This window comes from Hyla sarda, chromosome 10, assembly GCF_029499605.1.
Source record: "Hyla sarda isolate aHylSar1 chromosome 10, aHylSar1.hap1, whole genome shotgun sequence".
Taxonomy (NCBI): Eukaryota; Metazoa; Chordata; class Amphibia; order Anura; family Hylidae; genus Hyla; species Hyla sarda.
The window spans coordinates 12,901,331-12,917,545 of record NC_079198.1 but is presented as its reverse complement, the minus strand read 5'-3'; the positions used below and the strand labels follow the sequence as shown (position 1 = coordinate 12,917,545).

At 42.1% G+C, this 16,215-nt stretch overlaps 2 protein-coding genes across 15 annotated transcripts in view; one reads left to right on the top strand and one right to left on the bottom strand.

The window, feature by feature from the left end:
• LOC130293185 (uncharacterized) overlaps nucleotides 1–7,805 on the top strand; it is an 88,813-nt gene extending 81,008 nt beyond the window's left edge. For 8 of the 14 annotated variants that reach the window (XM_056541674.1, XM_056541672.1, XM_056541666.1 and 5 more), the window contains 5 exons: nucleotides 876–1,034; nucleotides 1,780–1,887; nucleotides 2,841–2,987; nucleotides 3,697–3,840; nucleotides 7,305–7,804. In XM_056541674.1, the coding sequence (XP_056397649.1) occupies nucleotides 876–1,034; nucleotides 1,780–1,887; nucleotides 2,841–2,987; nucleotides 3,697–3,840; nucleotides 7,305–7,507 (761 nt within the window). In that variant the 3' untranslated portion in view covers nucleotides 7,508–7,804. Of the gene's footprint in view, nucleotides 1–875; nucleotides 1,035–1,779; nucleotides 1,888–2,840; nucleotides 2,988–3,696; nucleotides 3,841–7,304 lie in introns of those variants that run through there. The other 6 variants (XM_056541668.1, XM_056541673.1, XM_056541670.1 and 3 more) reach the window with 3 other exon arrangements.
• Nucleotides 7,806–9,200: 1,395 nt separating this feature from the next.
• LOC130293880 (mucin-2-like) overlaps nucleotides 9,201–16,215 on the bottom strand; it is a 33,656-nt gene continuing 26,641 nt past the window's right edge. The window contains exons 7-8 of the mRNA XM_056543090.1: nucleotides 14,469–14,594; nucleotides 9,201–9,845 (exon numbers count right to left, since the gene is read on the bottom strand). Of these exons, the coding sequence (XP_056399065.1) occupies nucleotides 9,376–9,845; nucleotides 14,469–14,594 (596 nt within the window). The 3' untranslated portion in view covers nucleotides 9,201–9,375. The remainder of the gene's footprint in view (nucleotides 9,846–14,468; nucleotides 14,595–16,215) is intronic.

The following is a 16,215-nucleotide window of genomic DNA, read 5'->3' as shown; positions in this document are numbered from 1 at the left end:
CCATACTATCCCCCATATAGTTGTAGGCCCCCCATACTATCCCCATATAGTTGTAGGCTCCCATTCTATCCCTCATATAGTTGTAGGCCCCATACTATCCCAAATATAGTTGTAGGCCCCCATACTATCCCCCATATAGTTGTAGGCTCCCATACTATCCCCATATAGTTGTAGGCTCCCCATACTATTCCCCCATATAGTTGTAAGCTCCCATACTATCCCCCATATAGTTGTAGGCCCCCATACTATCCCCATATAGTTGTAGGCTCCCATACTATCCCCATATAGTTGTAGGCCCCCATACTTCCCCGCTTCAGTACTCCACTGGCCCATAGCAGTAGGTTCCAGGTCTGGAGGAGCAGTGGAGTAGCTGATGCCCGTGCTTCTCCTCTGCTGTCCTCCTGTTCCGCGCCTCAGGACAGCAACATCAGCAGTTACCAGCAGCCACTGCTCACAGTCTTCTTTCTGGTCCCATGGATCAATACATCACATTGCTGCTTAGCCAATCACTGGCTTAGACAGGACATCGCTGCAACCAGGAATTAGTGGAGCTGCAGTGTGACATATTGGCCAAAGGGAACCAGGAAGAGCAGTGCACCGGGGAACGCAGTGGGACAACAGGGGCACCATTGGGAGCGGAAGAGGGAGGTAAATATATATATATATATATATATATATATATATATATATATATAAATAATTTATTTATTTTTTTATGGGCAGAATGAGAATGTTGCTAAAAAACAACAACCCTATCCCGGAGTACTCCTTTAAAGGAATTGTATTGCTTACCATTACTGTTGCTTTTCCTCAGGTTTGTGCCTGCTATCATTTATACACAGTTCTCTATTTTTTTTTTATTTTTTTTTTTTAAGCGGCTTCGAAACCCACTTTGACATTCTCTGGATGCGCCACTCCTAGTTACTGTAGGGTGCATCCTCTCATTGGTGATAAATTTCGTAATAATGATGACCACATAAGACCTGTGAAGTTATCCTGCGTTATTGCAAACAGGACAAGTTCTTTGCCAGTAGGTAAGTTTATATTGTTATCGTGAATGTATGTTGTAGTTATAATATTAACATTTGTATTTCCCATAATTCCTTATATTTACCATCTTTGACAGGAGTCCCTGCTCCTGGACAGTCCCTTTTTTGATCAGATTCAGAATCCTAAGCAGATCGGAGGGTTGAAGTGAATTTTGTGAGACTCTCTCATCTCTAGTATTAAATGCTTAAGGGGGTACTCCGCTGCACCAGCATTCGGAACACTTGGAGCGGGCGGCGAAGGTCGTGATGTCACAGCCACGCCCCCTCAATGCAAGTCTATGGGAGGGGGCGTGACGGCCATCACGCCCCCTCCCATAGACTTGCATTGAGGGGGCAAGGTGGGGCGGCACGAGGGGTGTGGCCATGACTTCACGACCCCCGCCGCCTATTCTTTGGATAGGGGATAAGATGTCTAGGGGCAGAGTACCCCTTTAACCTTTTTAGAACAACGGGGATATTACAGGACAGAGAACTTAGGAAAATTAGTAAAGTCATGTGACATGTTGTTACACAGAAACCAGTTATGATTTATTTTATTATTATTATTATTATTATTATTATTTATTTATTTATTTTTCGTGTGTGTGACATCCCCCATTTACAACTAAAGGAACACTCCAGGCAACAATTCATACACTGTGTTAGGGCTAGTTTAGGGGCTAAAATGGCAGATCATGGCACGAGGTTGGATATTTGGGGGTTTTATGTATCAGTTTATTTTGCTTTACAGTGAACTTATTGTTCTGCAAAAAAACCTATGGGATCAATTCCGAAAAGCTTATGAGATGTTCCCCAATAAACGACGCATGTTTGACTATACTTGTACAGACCACACATGGTAAGTATACATCTGTAAGTAATACATGCTACATCTTCACATATGACACAGCGCACAGTGTCTGTAGATCAGGAAAAAGATTGGGAACTCTTAATTAGAAGAGAACTCCCAGGATGTTTAAAGGGGTACTCCACTGGAAAACTTTTTATTTTTATATTTTTTATTTTTTTTTTAAATCAACTGGTGCCAGAAAGTTAAACAGATTACGTCTATTAAAAAAATCTTAATCCTTCCAGTACTTATTAGCTGCTGTATGCTCCAGAGGAAGTTGTGTAGTCCTTTCCTGTCTGACCACAGTGCTCTCTGCTGACATCTCTGTCCATGTCAGGAACTGTCCAGAGCAGCATATGTTTGCTATGGGGATTTGCTCCTGCTCCGGACAGTTCCTGACATGGACAGAGGTGTCAGCAGAGAGCACTGTGGTCAGACTGAAAAGAACTATACAACTTCCCGTGTAGCATACAGCAGCTAATAAGTACTGGAAGGATCATGATTTTTTTTTTTTTTATAGAAGTAATTTACAAATCCATTTAACCTTCTGGCACCAGTTGACTTAAATTTTTTTTTCTAATGGAGTACCCCTTTAACCCTTAAAACCCACCAAAATCAATGCTGATCACAGCATTTAATGAATTATATCCTACATCCCAGCTAGCTCAGGGGGTCAAGGGGGTCCAATGAGCTAAAATGGCGGCGAAGGGCCCTCTCACCTGCCGGATTGACGCTGCAGTAGAGCCAGGCTGTATTAGTGGAGCTCCGATCTCACTGTTCAATGCAGTAGATATTATGGCTCAAAAAATTATGTATACGGAAATATGAAAAAGGTTACAGGGGTCAGAAAAGGAAGATTGCTGTGCCGTCGCTTTGTGACTGCCGTCAGCGCATCCTCAGCGTGTAGTGAGCTGCGAATGTGCTGTGCGTGTCCCTACCCTAAATGAGATTGCGTGTTTCAGGAGCCGTGGTACATACAGAATTGACAAAAAGATGTGGATTTTTATCAGAGTGTAACAGTGCGGGGACCATAACCACCGGCAAGAAGAACATCTCTAAAAATACCACCTGCTGCTTTCATGACAATTGTATTTCTCCAATACCAACCTGTAAGTATTTACGGAAAGGTTTTGTTGAAGTTTTAGATGGCTTTATAAAGAAGTAATCAAGATAGATATATAGATATGAGATAGATTGATATATAGATAGATAGATATGAGAGAGATAGATAGATAGATATGAGATAGATAGAAATGAGATTAATAGATATAAGATAGATAGATAGATATGAGATAGATAGATATGAGATAGATAGATATGAGAGAGATAGATAGATATGAGAGAGATAGATAGATATGAGAGAGATGGATATGAGATGGATAGATGGATATGAGATGGATAGATGGATATGAGATAGATAGATAGATATGAGATAGATATATAGATAGATATGAGATAGATAGTTATGATATATATATATATATACGAGATTAATAGATATTAGATAGATATGAGATAGATAGATATGAGATAGATAGATAGATAGATAGATATGAGATTGATAGATATGTCCCAAAAAATCATCAAAACAATACAATGTGTAATTCAGATGGGTTCACATACCATTTTTGTTGCAACTGTAGTTAGATTGGTAGGACACAGGACACAACCATTTACCACCAACACAAGCACAGATCCTTAATAAGCATGTCCATTACTGTATGACGCTTAATTACTTAGGTTACTTTATGTTGGATAAACCCTTTTTTGATAATGATTCATTCTAAAACAATTTTTTTTATGTAATATTTGCTCTAGTGCCTTCACAAAGCAATGAGACCAATGGAATCTTTTGTGAATCATGTTATTATAAAACATACGGCATCTGTATGGGCCAAGACTACATTGCTTGTACTGGAAACGCAACCCGGTGTATTTCCTACGCAACGGAACAGAAAAGTGGTAATTATCGTCTGGTGCATAAATAAATATATATAGACAAGTTCGGAGTGGCAACTGGTACAGCTGGGCTGGGCCACCGCAGTCTATTCAGTGGATAGGCCATCAATCATATTAGCCCAGAAACCCCCTTTAAATTTATCCATCTTCCTCATTTGAGGCCAGAATGAATTTTGTTTCCCATTGATTTATACCGTATTTATCGGGGTATACCACGCACCGGCCTATAACACGCACCCTCATTTTACCAAGGATATTTGGGTAAAAAAAGTTTTATACCCAAATGTCCTTGGTAAAATGAGGGTGCGTGTGTGTGCATGCGTATACCCCGATACACTGTTTCTGACCCCACAGAAGCCCCCAGGAAAGGCGGGGGGGGGGGGGGGGGGGGAGAGGCCGTCGCTGCCCGCTTCTCTCCCCCTGTCTTTCCTAGGGTCTAGAGTCCTGCTGCCGCCGCTTCTCTCCCGCTGGCTATCTGCGCCGCTGCCCGTTCTCTCCCCCCTGACTATCGGTGCCGGCGCCCCATTGCCGGCGCCGATAGCCCGGGGGAGAGAAGCGGCGCCGGCAATGGGGCAGCGGCGCCGATAGCCAGGGGGAGAGAAGGGGCAGCGGCCCCCATTGCCGGCGCCGCTGCCCCGTTGCCTCCCCCATCCCCGATTGTATAATTACCTGTTGCCGCAGTCGGGTCTGCGCTGCTTCAGGCCTCCGGTGTGCGTCGCCTGCATCGTTGCTATGCACTGCACGGCGCGGCGCAATGAAGAGTGACGTCATTGCGTCTCGCAGTGCATAGCAACGACGCAGGGGACGCACACCGAAGGCCTGAAGCAGCGCAGACCCGACTGCGGCAACAGGTAATTATACAATTGGGGATGGGGGAGGCAACGGGGCAGCGGTGCCGGCGCTGCCCCTTCTCTCCCCCTGTCTGTCGGCGCTGTTGCCCCATTGCCGGCGCTGCTTCTCTCCGACTGGCTATTGGCGCCGGCAATGGGGCAGCGGCACCGATAGCCAGGGGAAAGAGAACGGGCAGCGGCACCGAGATGAGCTATGATTGGCTAAGGCTACAAAACCCCCTCAGACTGCAATGTGCTCTGGACAAGTAGGGAGACAACTAGTGGCAGCTTTTTTAAACACAAATAAAACATTGAAAACTTCATTTTTTTTAAAACAAAGTATATTAGAAATATGTTTTATTTACCATAAGGAATGTAATTGCAAAAATTTGTTTTAATAAGAGAGCCCATGTAAACTTGATGGACATGTGTCTTCTAACATGCTTAGTCAACTGGGTAGAGGTTCTACTTGGAGATACAAAAAAATTTGAGGACTTGGCTTATCCTGGTCGGGGCTGGTATACAGGGCTGGTGCGAGGATTTTTGTCACACTAGGCAAAAGCAAATTTTTCCGCCCTTTGACACGCCCCACCTTACTACTGGGGTGACACACTGTAACAAACCTCCTCCTCATGTAATCTCCTTACTACTGGGGAGACACACTGTAACAAACCTCCTCCTCATGTAATCACCTTACTACTGGGAAGACACACTGTAACAAATCCCCTCCTCATGCGATGGTGGTTTTGGCTGGGTGGGTGCTTCAGATGAACGGCGGGTGCTTCAGATGCTGGCTGGTTGCTAACTTTCTAGCAACGGGCAGAGCGGCGCCCCCATCAATATATGCCCGTGCATGGCCTGTTGTATCACCCCCAGCTTGCCCCCAGCAGACATACCATTGTAGTAGGGTTGTCACTTTTCTTAAAAAAAAAAAAAAATACCGGCCATGCTAATTTGCATAATTCATTATATATGCATGAAATTCTAGGATTCACATATACAGGGGGCGTTTTGTCATATCCTGATCCCTGTAACTTTTTAATTTCTCCTTATACAGGCCTGTATGAGGGTCATTTTTTGCGCCCCGATCTGTAGTTTTAAACAGTACCAATTTTGTTTTGATGTGACTTTTTGATTACTTTTTTTTTGTTTATTAAATTGGGGAGTTGCAGTTAGTTACTAACTACAACTCCCAGCATGCCCTGATACAGCCTGTGGCTCAGCAGCTGCCCCAAAACGAAAACTACAACTCCCAGCATGTTGGACTATATATTAGTATATAGTATAGGTCAGTGTTTCCCAACCAGGGGTGCCTCAGCTGTTGCAAAACTACAACTCCCAGCATGTTGGACTATATAATAGTATATAGTATAGGTCAGTGTTTTCCAACCAGGGGAGCCTCCAGCTGTTGCAAAACTACAACTCCCAGCATGTTGGACTATATAGTAGTATATAGGAGGGTGGTGTTTTCCAACCAGGGGTGCCTCCAGCTGTTGCAAAACTACAACTCCCAGCATGTTGGACTATATAATAGTATATAGTATAGGTCAGTGTTTTCCAACCAGGGGTGCCTCCAGCTGTTGCAAAACTACAACTCCCAGCATGTTGGACTATATAGTAGTATATAGGAGGGTGGTGTTTTCCAACCAGGGGTGCCTCCAGCTGTTGCAAAACTACAACTTTGAGCATGTTAGACTATATAGAAATATATAGTATAGGTCAGTGTTTCCCAACCAAGAGTGCCTCCAGCTGTTGCAAAACTACAACTCCCAGCATGTTGGAGTGTTTTCCAACCAGGGGTGCATCCAGCTGTTGCAAAACTACATCTCCCAGCTTGTTGGACTATATAACAGTATATAGTATAGGTCAGTATTTTCCAACCAGGGGTGCCTCCAGCTGTTGCAAAACTACAACTTTGAGCATGTTAGACTATATAGAAATATATAGTATATGTCAGTGTTTCCCAACCAGGGGTGCCTCCAGCTGTTGCAAAACTCCAACTCCCAGCATGTTGGTCTATATAGTAGTATATAGGAGGGCAGTGTTTCCCAACCAGTGGTGCCTCCAGCTGTTGCAAAACTCCAACTCCCAGCATGTTGGACTATATAGTAGTATATAGGAGGGCAGTGTTTTCCAACCAGGAGTGCCTCCAGCTGTTGCAAAACTCCAACTCCCAGCATGTTGGACTATATAGTAGTATATAGGAGGGCAGCCGTTGGCTGTCCGGGCATGCTGGGAGTTGAAGTTTTGCAACAGCTGGAGGCGCTTTAGTTGGGAAACACTGGTATAGTATATGCTGCAACATACCGGGAATTGGAGGATTGGTTGGATAAATACCGGCCATTGCATTGCTGGTATTTTTAATATAAAAATACCGTCAGGGTGGGCAAAATTCCGACTGTGCCAGTAAAATACCGGCCAAGTGGTAACCCTATGTTGCAGCCTCCGTCCCAGCATGTCCTTGTTCATGTTCATGTATCTAGAGTACTAAAGCCTGGAGGACTTTTTTACAGTGTAATAAAGCCTAACCAGTAGGGGGCACACTTGTATACATGGGATGTGATAAGTCTTGAGTGCGCAAAATAATACATTGATTATTGTTGTTATTACTATTTCTTTTTCCTTTTTCATACACAGACGTTTTTACAAGCAGTGAAGTCTTCCACGGATGTGCCCACCCTGAGTTGTGCGAAAGTGGAAATATAACTGGGGTGGATGGATATTTAACCCTTAAGGAGACTGTACTGTGTGGTATTGCATCAAAAATGAGTGTGCATCGTCCTAACCTGCTATGCATTTTTTATGCTTTATATATTGTATACAGTTTTAGGCTTTTTTAACTTTTTTTTTCCATCTCTCTACTGCCCTTTTTATTTAATCTATTCTCTGAGTTACAGTTAGATATAGACTTGATACAATGGCTTCGAGGATGTATGTCTAAGGGGTACAGAGGCGGCAATCACAATGGGCCCTGAGGTCTAACCCCTTAAAGGGGTTCTCCAGTGGAAAAAATGTATTTAATCAACTGGTGCCAGAAAGTTAAACAGATTTGTAAATTACTTCTATGTAAAAATCTAAATCCTTCCAGTACTTATCAGCTGCTGTATGCTCCACAGGAACTTATTTTCTTTTTGAATTTCTTTCCATTCTGACCACAGTGCTCGCTGCTGACACCTCTGTCCATGTCAGGAACTGTCCAGAGCAGGAGAAAATCCCCATAGCAAACCTCTCCTGCTCGGGACAGTTCCTGAAATGGACATAGGTGTCAGCAGAGAGCACTGTGGTCAGGCAGAAAGGAAACTCAAAAAGAAAAGAACTTCTTGTGGATCATAACAGCAGCTGATAAGTACTGTAAGGATTACAATTTTTTTTTTTAAATAGAAGTAATTTACAAATCTGTTTTAAAGTTGATTAAAATTTTTTTTCCCCAGTGGAGTACCTCTTTAAGCTCACAGACTTTAGTCTCCTAGAGGAAAAGAGAGCTGTGATGGGAGCTGAGGGACTGACATGTGCACTCTATTCCCCAGAAGACGAGGACAGGATCCGGCATTCAGTGAACAAAAGTCCACTTGTGACTAAATCAATCAATCCGTGGTACAAGGTGATGCAATACAGTAAATACATAAGCACTCTGCAGAACTATGTGCATGCTTAGACTAGTGGTGCATCCAGCAAACCTTGTATAAGCTCCGACTACTCTGACGGGCAGCAGCTGGGCCACCACATAGACAAATGGGGGTGGGGGTCAGCTATAAAACCAAATAGCCACTTATCTCACTGTGATCATTGTATTATTGTAATTATAAATAAAGTGGTTCCCATTTAACACTCCCAAAGTTATGTGCATTTATTTTTATGGCTCTGTAATTTTGGTATTAAAACTCGTGTCAATACTGTGGTCGTGTACTTGGTCAAAAGGAATAGATTCCTGTGTAGCTTGGAAGACGAAGCGTAATGGCCCCAAACTTCTGTGTGTGATTCTGCAGAGAGATAAAAACTTCACCAAAATTCTATATTTCTTGAGATTCATTAAAATAAACCGTTTATCAGAAACTATGGCATAGTTACATGTACACTGTAAATGTGGTGGGGACATACTGTATATAGCTGGTTCAGCAGCTGGATGGGTGTTGGCTGTAAGTGACAGCGGACACTTGCCGCCCATTGCCAAGCTATGCAGGACCGGAGCATGTAGAGGTACATAGAATGTTCTGCTATCACCTAACGGGATTGTCCAGAAATACTAAGTTTCCTCTATTTTCTTTTAAAGAATCAGTGTCACTCTTGTCAGGGTGGTAAGAAGGAGGGAGGAGTTACGGGCTGTGGGGAATGTAGATACAGTATGTACAGCAAACATATATGCCAAGCCCCCTCCATTCATGTCTACGAGAGGGGTGTGTCGGCTGGCGTGATGTCATGAGAGGGCACCAGTGCTGTAGGAACCCATTCTGTAAAATAATACAGTAATATAAGAAATGTTTTCAATATTCAGTTCAATAATACAGGCTCTATAATCATTGGATTGGATTTTAATCATTCTTTATTAAATACATTTTTATAGAAATTAGATATCACTTTCCCTATATGTGATCAAAGATTGATAAGAAATGTTTAATTATCTTCTATTATTAAGATTTGGACTGATCTTGCTTGTGACACGATGACTGATTTTTAGTTATCGGCCTCATTTGTTTTCTTCTGCTCCATTTTACATATATAAGTTTACAATTCTGTCGGATACATATATGGAAAACAATCCGAACAGAATCAAGTGGCCTCGAGAGTAAAAACTAGACGGCCACTCATTCACACTACTAGAACTGGTTGTTGTTTTGGTTGTAGTTGTACGTGTAGTAAAAGTGCTCATAGCTGAGGTTGTTGTATTTGTGAGAGAAGTGTTTGTAGTTGAGCTTGTTGTAGCTGTAGAAGTGTTTGTAGTTGAGCTTGTTGTAGTAGTAGTAGTAGTAGGAGAAGTGTTTGCAGTTGAGCTTGTTGTAGTTGTAGAAGTGTTTGCAGTTGAGCTTGTTGTAGTAGTAGTAGTAGGAGAAGTGCTTGTAGTTGAGCTTGTTGTAGTAGAAGTACCTATAGCTGAGGCATTCTGACATGTGAACTGTGTATTCGGATCCTTGAAGTAACAGAGATTGTCATTTGCGCAGCCGAGCATAAAATATATGTCTCCTGTAATCAAATCAGAATAAATTGCAATGTTAATACATATTATTATAGGCATTGTCATTAGTAATATTATTATAGAAGAAGAATGTAAGAGGCAGAAAAAAGACAATGATATAAAAAACAGGGACAATGGGGGAGATTTATCAAAACCTGATCAGAGACAAAGTTGCCCAGTTGCCCATAGCAACCAATCAGATCGCTTCTTTCATTTTTCACAGGCCTTGTTAAGAATGTAAGAAGCGAGCTTATTGGTTGCTCTGGACAACTGGGCAACTTTGACTCTGCACAGGTTTTGATAAATCTCCCCCAATAAGTGTAAGGCCAAGTTTACATGTTTTAGCCTCATTTTAAGACTTCTTTTCAGAGAATCTCAGCTTTACCTAATCCATCATAAACATGGGACAACACACCATAGTGCTACAACATCACCTTGACACATTTCGAGCCCGTGCACACTCTTAGTCAAAGATGATTTTTTTCTGTTCACACAGTTTTTTTCATAAGTTATTTGCTTTCACCAGAGATTTATGGATCAAAATGAGGCTGAATAAACAGTGTGTTAACAAAGTCTAAAAGGGGGGGGGGGGGGGGTAGAAAAAGTAAAGTATAGAAAAGTAAGGAAAAAGATAGGACAGTTGATAAAATTATGAAATGGAGCGTTGATAAGAAATAGGAAAAGGGTAAAAAAAAAAAATAGTAAGAAGGAAAACATTGGTTAGGTGTGAGGATAGGGAGTTGAGGTGAGCAAACATTTCCAAAGTTTGGTTCTGCTGTTTCACCCATCTTTGGCCCTGTCCGAACCTGTAATCACCAATAGCCTAAAAACTTGTGTATAACACTGTCTAAGAGACCTAAAAGCTCCGGATAACACTATTTGGTCACCTAGGAGTGTATCTATGGCCCTTAAAGGCAAAGGTAATGTTAAAGGCAACATGTATGGCTATGGGTATATGGATGGTATTTGATGGTAACAAAAGGGTTAAAAAAAACACATGCACTAGCAGATTTTTTTATGCTTTTTAAAATGAATAAAAAGATATTCCTTTTTGGAGGCAGAGGCCCACCGATGTTTATACGCACACAGACATATTAGAAGAAGCAATGGCTTTTTTCAAGGGGTTCAAAAATTATACTTTTTTTGGGAGCAGCAACAGTCTGTGTGCCTGGAAAGTGAAGCAGTGAATTTTTACAAGCTGTACAAAAATGATTCCCATTTTATGGTGTAGTAACAGGATTGGCATCCTAGAAAGTGCACAAAAGTGACACTTAACCCTCTTTGCGGCTTCTTCACAATTAGTGTAAAACGAACAAAAAAAAAAACCTGTGACGCTTCACTTCCAAGTAAAACAGATTTTGCAGAACATGGTTGGCAGATAGGAGAAGAAGGGTAAACGTGGTTGGTGTAAAGGAGAAGAAGGGTAAACATAGTTGGTAGGTAGGAGAAGAAGAAGGGTAAACATGGTTAGTGGGTAGAAGAAGGGTAAACATGTTTGGTAGATAGGAGAAGAAGGGTAAGCATGGTTGGTAGATGATAGGAGAAGAAGGGTAAACATGGTTGGTAGATGATAGGAGAAGAAGGGTAAACATGGTTGGTAGATGATAGGAGAAGAAGGGTAAACATGGTTGGTGGAAAGGAGAAGTGTAATAAAAAAAGATATAGAGGAACATTGAAGATATGGAAAAATATGATAAACATCGCAACAACATTTTTATTTGCCTCAGATTATCAATTTTCAAGGTCTTTTATTATATGTACAGGACCAAGACAGGTGATCACTTGGGGTTAATTAGTTTAGAGAAAAGACGTCTTAGGGGCGATCTGATCACAATGTATAAATATATGAATGGACAGTACGGAGATCTTTCTAGTGATCTTTTTATACCTAGTCCAGTAACCATGACAAGGGGGCATCCTCTACATCTACAGGAAAGAAGGTTTCACCATCATCACAGGCAGAGATTCTTTACTGTAAGAGCAGTGAGACTATGGAACTCTCTGCATGTGATGTTGTGATGTCTGACTCAATAAACAAGTTCAAAGGGGCCTGGATGTTTTTTTTGAAAAATAAAAAATAAATAAATACAGGTTATGGATACCAGATTTATGTGGATAGAACATTGATCTAGGAATTTATTCTGATTTTCATATTAGAGTAGGGAAGGAATTTTCATGGGGCAATTGGTATCAGCCTCAGGGTTTGTTTTTGTTTTCTGCCTTTCTCTGGATCAACACATAAAGTTTTAGGTTGAACTCCATAGACTCTTGTCTTTTTTTCCCCAACCTTACAATGTTGCTATGTAATTATTTATATTTACTTCTTCCTATAGAAAGCACCACAGAATGAAGAAAGAAGATTATAGGATGGTAATAGAGATGAGCGAACTTACAGTAAATTCGATTCGTCACAAACTTCTCGGCTCAGCAGTTGATGACTTATCCTGCGTAAATTAGTTCAGCTTTCAGGTGCTCCGGTGGGCTGGAAAAGGTGGATACAGTCCTAGGAAAGAGTCTCCTAGGACTGTATCCACCTTTTCCAGCCCACGGGAGCACCTGAAAGCTGAGCTAATTTATGCAGGAAAAGTCAACTGCCGAGCCGAGAAGTTCGTGACGAATCGAATTTACTGTAAGTTCGCTCATCTCTAGATGGTAATAAATAACCCGACAAACATACAAAAAAACCTTATGGTGACATCTTATTTCACTCCCGGTCCAGCTTTGTCACCTCCCCAGAATCCCTGGCAGAAGTGCTCCAGAAACATCACCGTACACTGTGCACTAAAGCCAATCACTGGCCTCCGCTTCTCTTGCTCAGTGTATAGTGATGTCTCATTGGCCCACAGGACATGGTTCCAGTCTGCTTGTCTTCAGCAAACTGTCTGTGGGCTTTCTTGTGCCCCATCTTTAGAAGAGGCTTTCTTTTAGGATGACAGCCATTAAGAACAATTGGATGCAGTGTGTGGCATATGGTCTGAGCACTGACAGGATGACCCCCACCCCTTACACCTCTTCAGCAATGATGGTAGCACTCAAATGTCTATTTTCCAAAGACAACCTCTAGATTAGACTCTGAGCATGTGCACTCAACTTCTGTGGCCGACCATGGCATGGCTTGTTCTGAGTAGAATCTTTTCTGTAAAACTGTTGTATAGTCTTGCCCACAATACCGCAGTTCAGTTTCAGGGTCTTGACAATATTTTTATAGCCTAGGCCATCTTTATGTAGAGCAAAGTTCTTTGCCATGAGATGCCACGGCAAAAAATACTTTAACCAGTATTAGAGAGTGTGAGAGCGATAGCATCAAATTTAAGACACCTGCTCCCCATTCACACCTGAGAACTTGTATCACCAACAAGTCACATGACACCGTGGAGGGAAAATGGCTAAATGGGCCCAATTTGTACATTTCCACGTAGGGGTGTACTCACTTTTGTTGCCAAGGTGTAGATATTAATGGGTGTGTGTTGAGTTATTTCGAATGGACACAACATTAAAGGGGTACTCCACTGCTAGACATCTTATCCCCTATCCAAAGGATAGGGGATAAGATGTCTGATCCTGGGGGTCCCGCAGCATCGGGTGTTCTTAACAAATGCCGGGTTCCTGCAGCAGTGGTTGTGACATCACGGCCATGCCTCTCGTGATGTCACGCCACGCCCCCCCCCATTCATGTCTATGGGAAGGGGCGTGTCTGCTGGGGGCATGCGTAATGTCACGATCATGGCCTCCGGCTCCGAGTATTCTGAACAAAATGTTCAAAACGCTGGAGCACTGGAGTACCCCTTTAAACACTTATACAGGCTGTGCACTCACTACAGTACTTTGTAGCAGAGGATCATTTCTTCAGTGAAAGGGTAATTAGAAAAATAGAATAGACAAAAGAAGATCCTTATAAAAATGTGAGGGGTGCATATATATATATATATATATATATATATATATATATATACAGTGGTCCCTCAACATATGATGGTAATCCGTTCCAAATGGACCATCGTTTGTTCAAACCATCGTATGTTGAGGGATCCGTGCAATGTAAAGGATAGGAAGTTATACTCACCTGTCCCTGCCACTCCAGCTGTCACCGCTGCCCTGCATGTTGCCCCCCATCGCTGTCGCCGCGTCCCCGGGGTGTCCCCACCGGTCCGGAACGTCGCTCGCACGTCGCCACCATAACGTCGCTACGTACGCCGCTCCTATTGGATGACGGGACGGCATGCGCAGCGTCGTGATGACGACGATGGAGAGCACCGACAATGCAGGGGATCCCTAAGAGGACGGTCCGGAGTGCCGGGGACAGGTAAGAGACCATCCCCGGAGCTTACAGGTCACCTTAAATGGCTATCCGGTGGCAGCTGAAGCAGTCTGCGCTGCCGGATAGCCGTTTATGCGATGGCCCCGACATACAAAAGCATCATATGTTGATGCTGCCTCTGAGAAGCCATCTTATGTTGAAATTGTGGTATGTCGGGGCCATCGTAGGTCGGGGGGGGGGGGGGGTCACTGTATATATATATATATATATATCATAATTTCCATCTTTTAGATTATTGTAGAATCCAAGCATTTAGCAGATAGAACACATAGAACATTTCTATTCCATCGATTTCCAGGATTCCTGTCATTACCTCCGGTTGGTGTTGTTGTTGCATTGTAGCATTTGGTCTGATCTCCTTTACATTCCAATATTCGTACAGACTCATTTGTGAAAGAAAAAAAGAAAGGACATTGTAATCCATTTGCGAGTGGAAAAACTAAACAGATAAAAACAAAGGGTTAAAAAGAATAAATAAGAAAAGTGCATTTACTAAATATAACTGCAAGCTCATTGGAGTCCTATAGACCAGTGGTCTGCAACCTGCGGACCTCCAGATGTTTCAAAACTACAACTCCCAGCACGCCCGGACAGCCAACGGCATGCTGGGAGTTGTAGTTTTGCAACATCTGGAGGTCCGCAGGTTGGAGACCACTGCTATAGACTATATGATGGGGTGATTTTACACTCTGTGTATTAAAGGGGTATTCCTATCTCATAAAGTAATGTTGTGTCACTGGGATTTGCTATCTCTTTATGATCAGTGGGGGGTCACAGAGGATGGATGTCCATGGATCATTAAAGGGGTACTCCCGTGGAAAACTTTTTTTTTTTTTTTTAAATCAACTGGTGCCAGAAAGTTAAACAGATTTGTAAATTACTTGTATTAAAAAATCTTAATCCTTCCAGTACTTTTTAGGGGCTGTATACTAAAGAGAAATTAAAAAAAGAAATGCATTTCCTCTGACATCACGAGCACAGTCCTCTCTGCTGACCTCTGCTGACCTTTTTAGGAACTGTCCAGAGCAGCATATGTTTGCTATGGGGATTTTTTCCTGCGCTGGACAGTTCCTAAAATGGACAGCAGAGGTCAGCAGAGAGCACTGTGCTCGTGATGTCAGAGGAAATGCATTTCTTTTTTTAATTTCTCGTTAGTATACAGCCCCTAAAAAGTACTGGAAGGATTAAGATTTTTTAATACAAGTAATTTACAAATCTGTTTAACTTTCTGGCACCAGTTGATTTAAAAAAAAAAAAAGTTTTCCACGGGAGTACCCCAATGGTATTTCCTAGACGTCTACCATCACTTTATAAAACGGGATTGAAGCGATTTTGTTATTTCGATTTTTGTTATTTTGATCGATTTTTTTGTTTGAAAGCTCCTTATGATGCCAGAAAGTTAAACAGATTTGGAAATTACTTCTATAAAAAAAATCTTAATCCTTCCAGTACTTTTTAGGGACTATATACTACAGAGGAAATGCTTTTCTTTTTTGATTTCTCTGATGTCATGACCACAGTGCTCTCTGCTGACCTCTGTTGTCCATTTTAGGAACTGTCCAGAGCAGGAGAAAATCCCCATAGCAAACATATGCTGCTCTGGACAGTTCCTAAAATGGACAGCAGAGGTCAGCAGAGAGCACTGTGGTCATGACATCAGAGAAATCCAAAAAGTAAATCAGTTCCTCTGTATTCTACAGCCCCTAAAAAGTACTGGAAGGATTAAGATTTTTTAATAGAAGTAATTTACAAATCTGTTTAAGTTTCTGGCACCAGTTGATTAAAAAGTTTTCCACGGGAGTACCCCTTTAAAAATAAATGACCACTTTGCAGGGACTCTCACAGATCAGCCGTAATCTGTAGGGCCTCGGTATTTCATACCCCTGCAGTGCCACCACAGGAAAAATGAGGCATAGCATTATTATTGGCATTATTATTATTTTCTGCTGCTCTGGACAGTTCCTAAAATGGACAGCAGAGGTCAGCAGAGAGCACTGTGGTCATGACATCAGAGGAAATGCATTTCTTTTTTGGATTTCCCTTTAGTATACAGCCCCTAA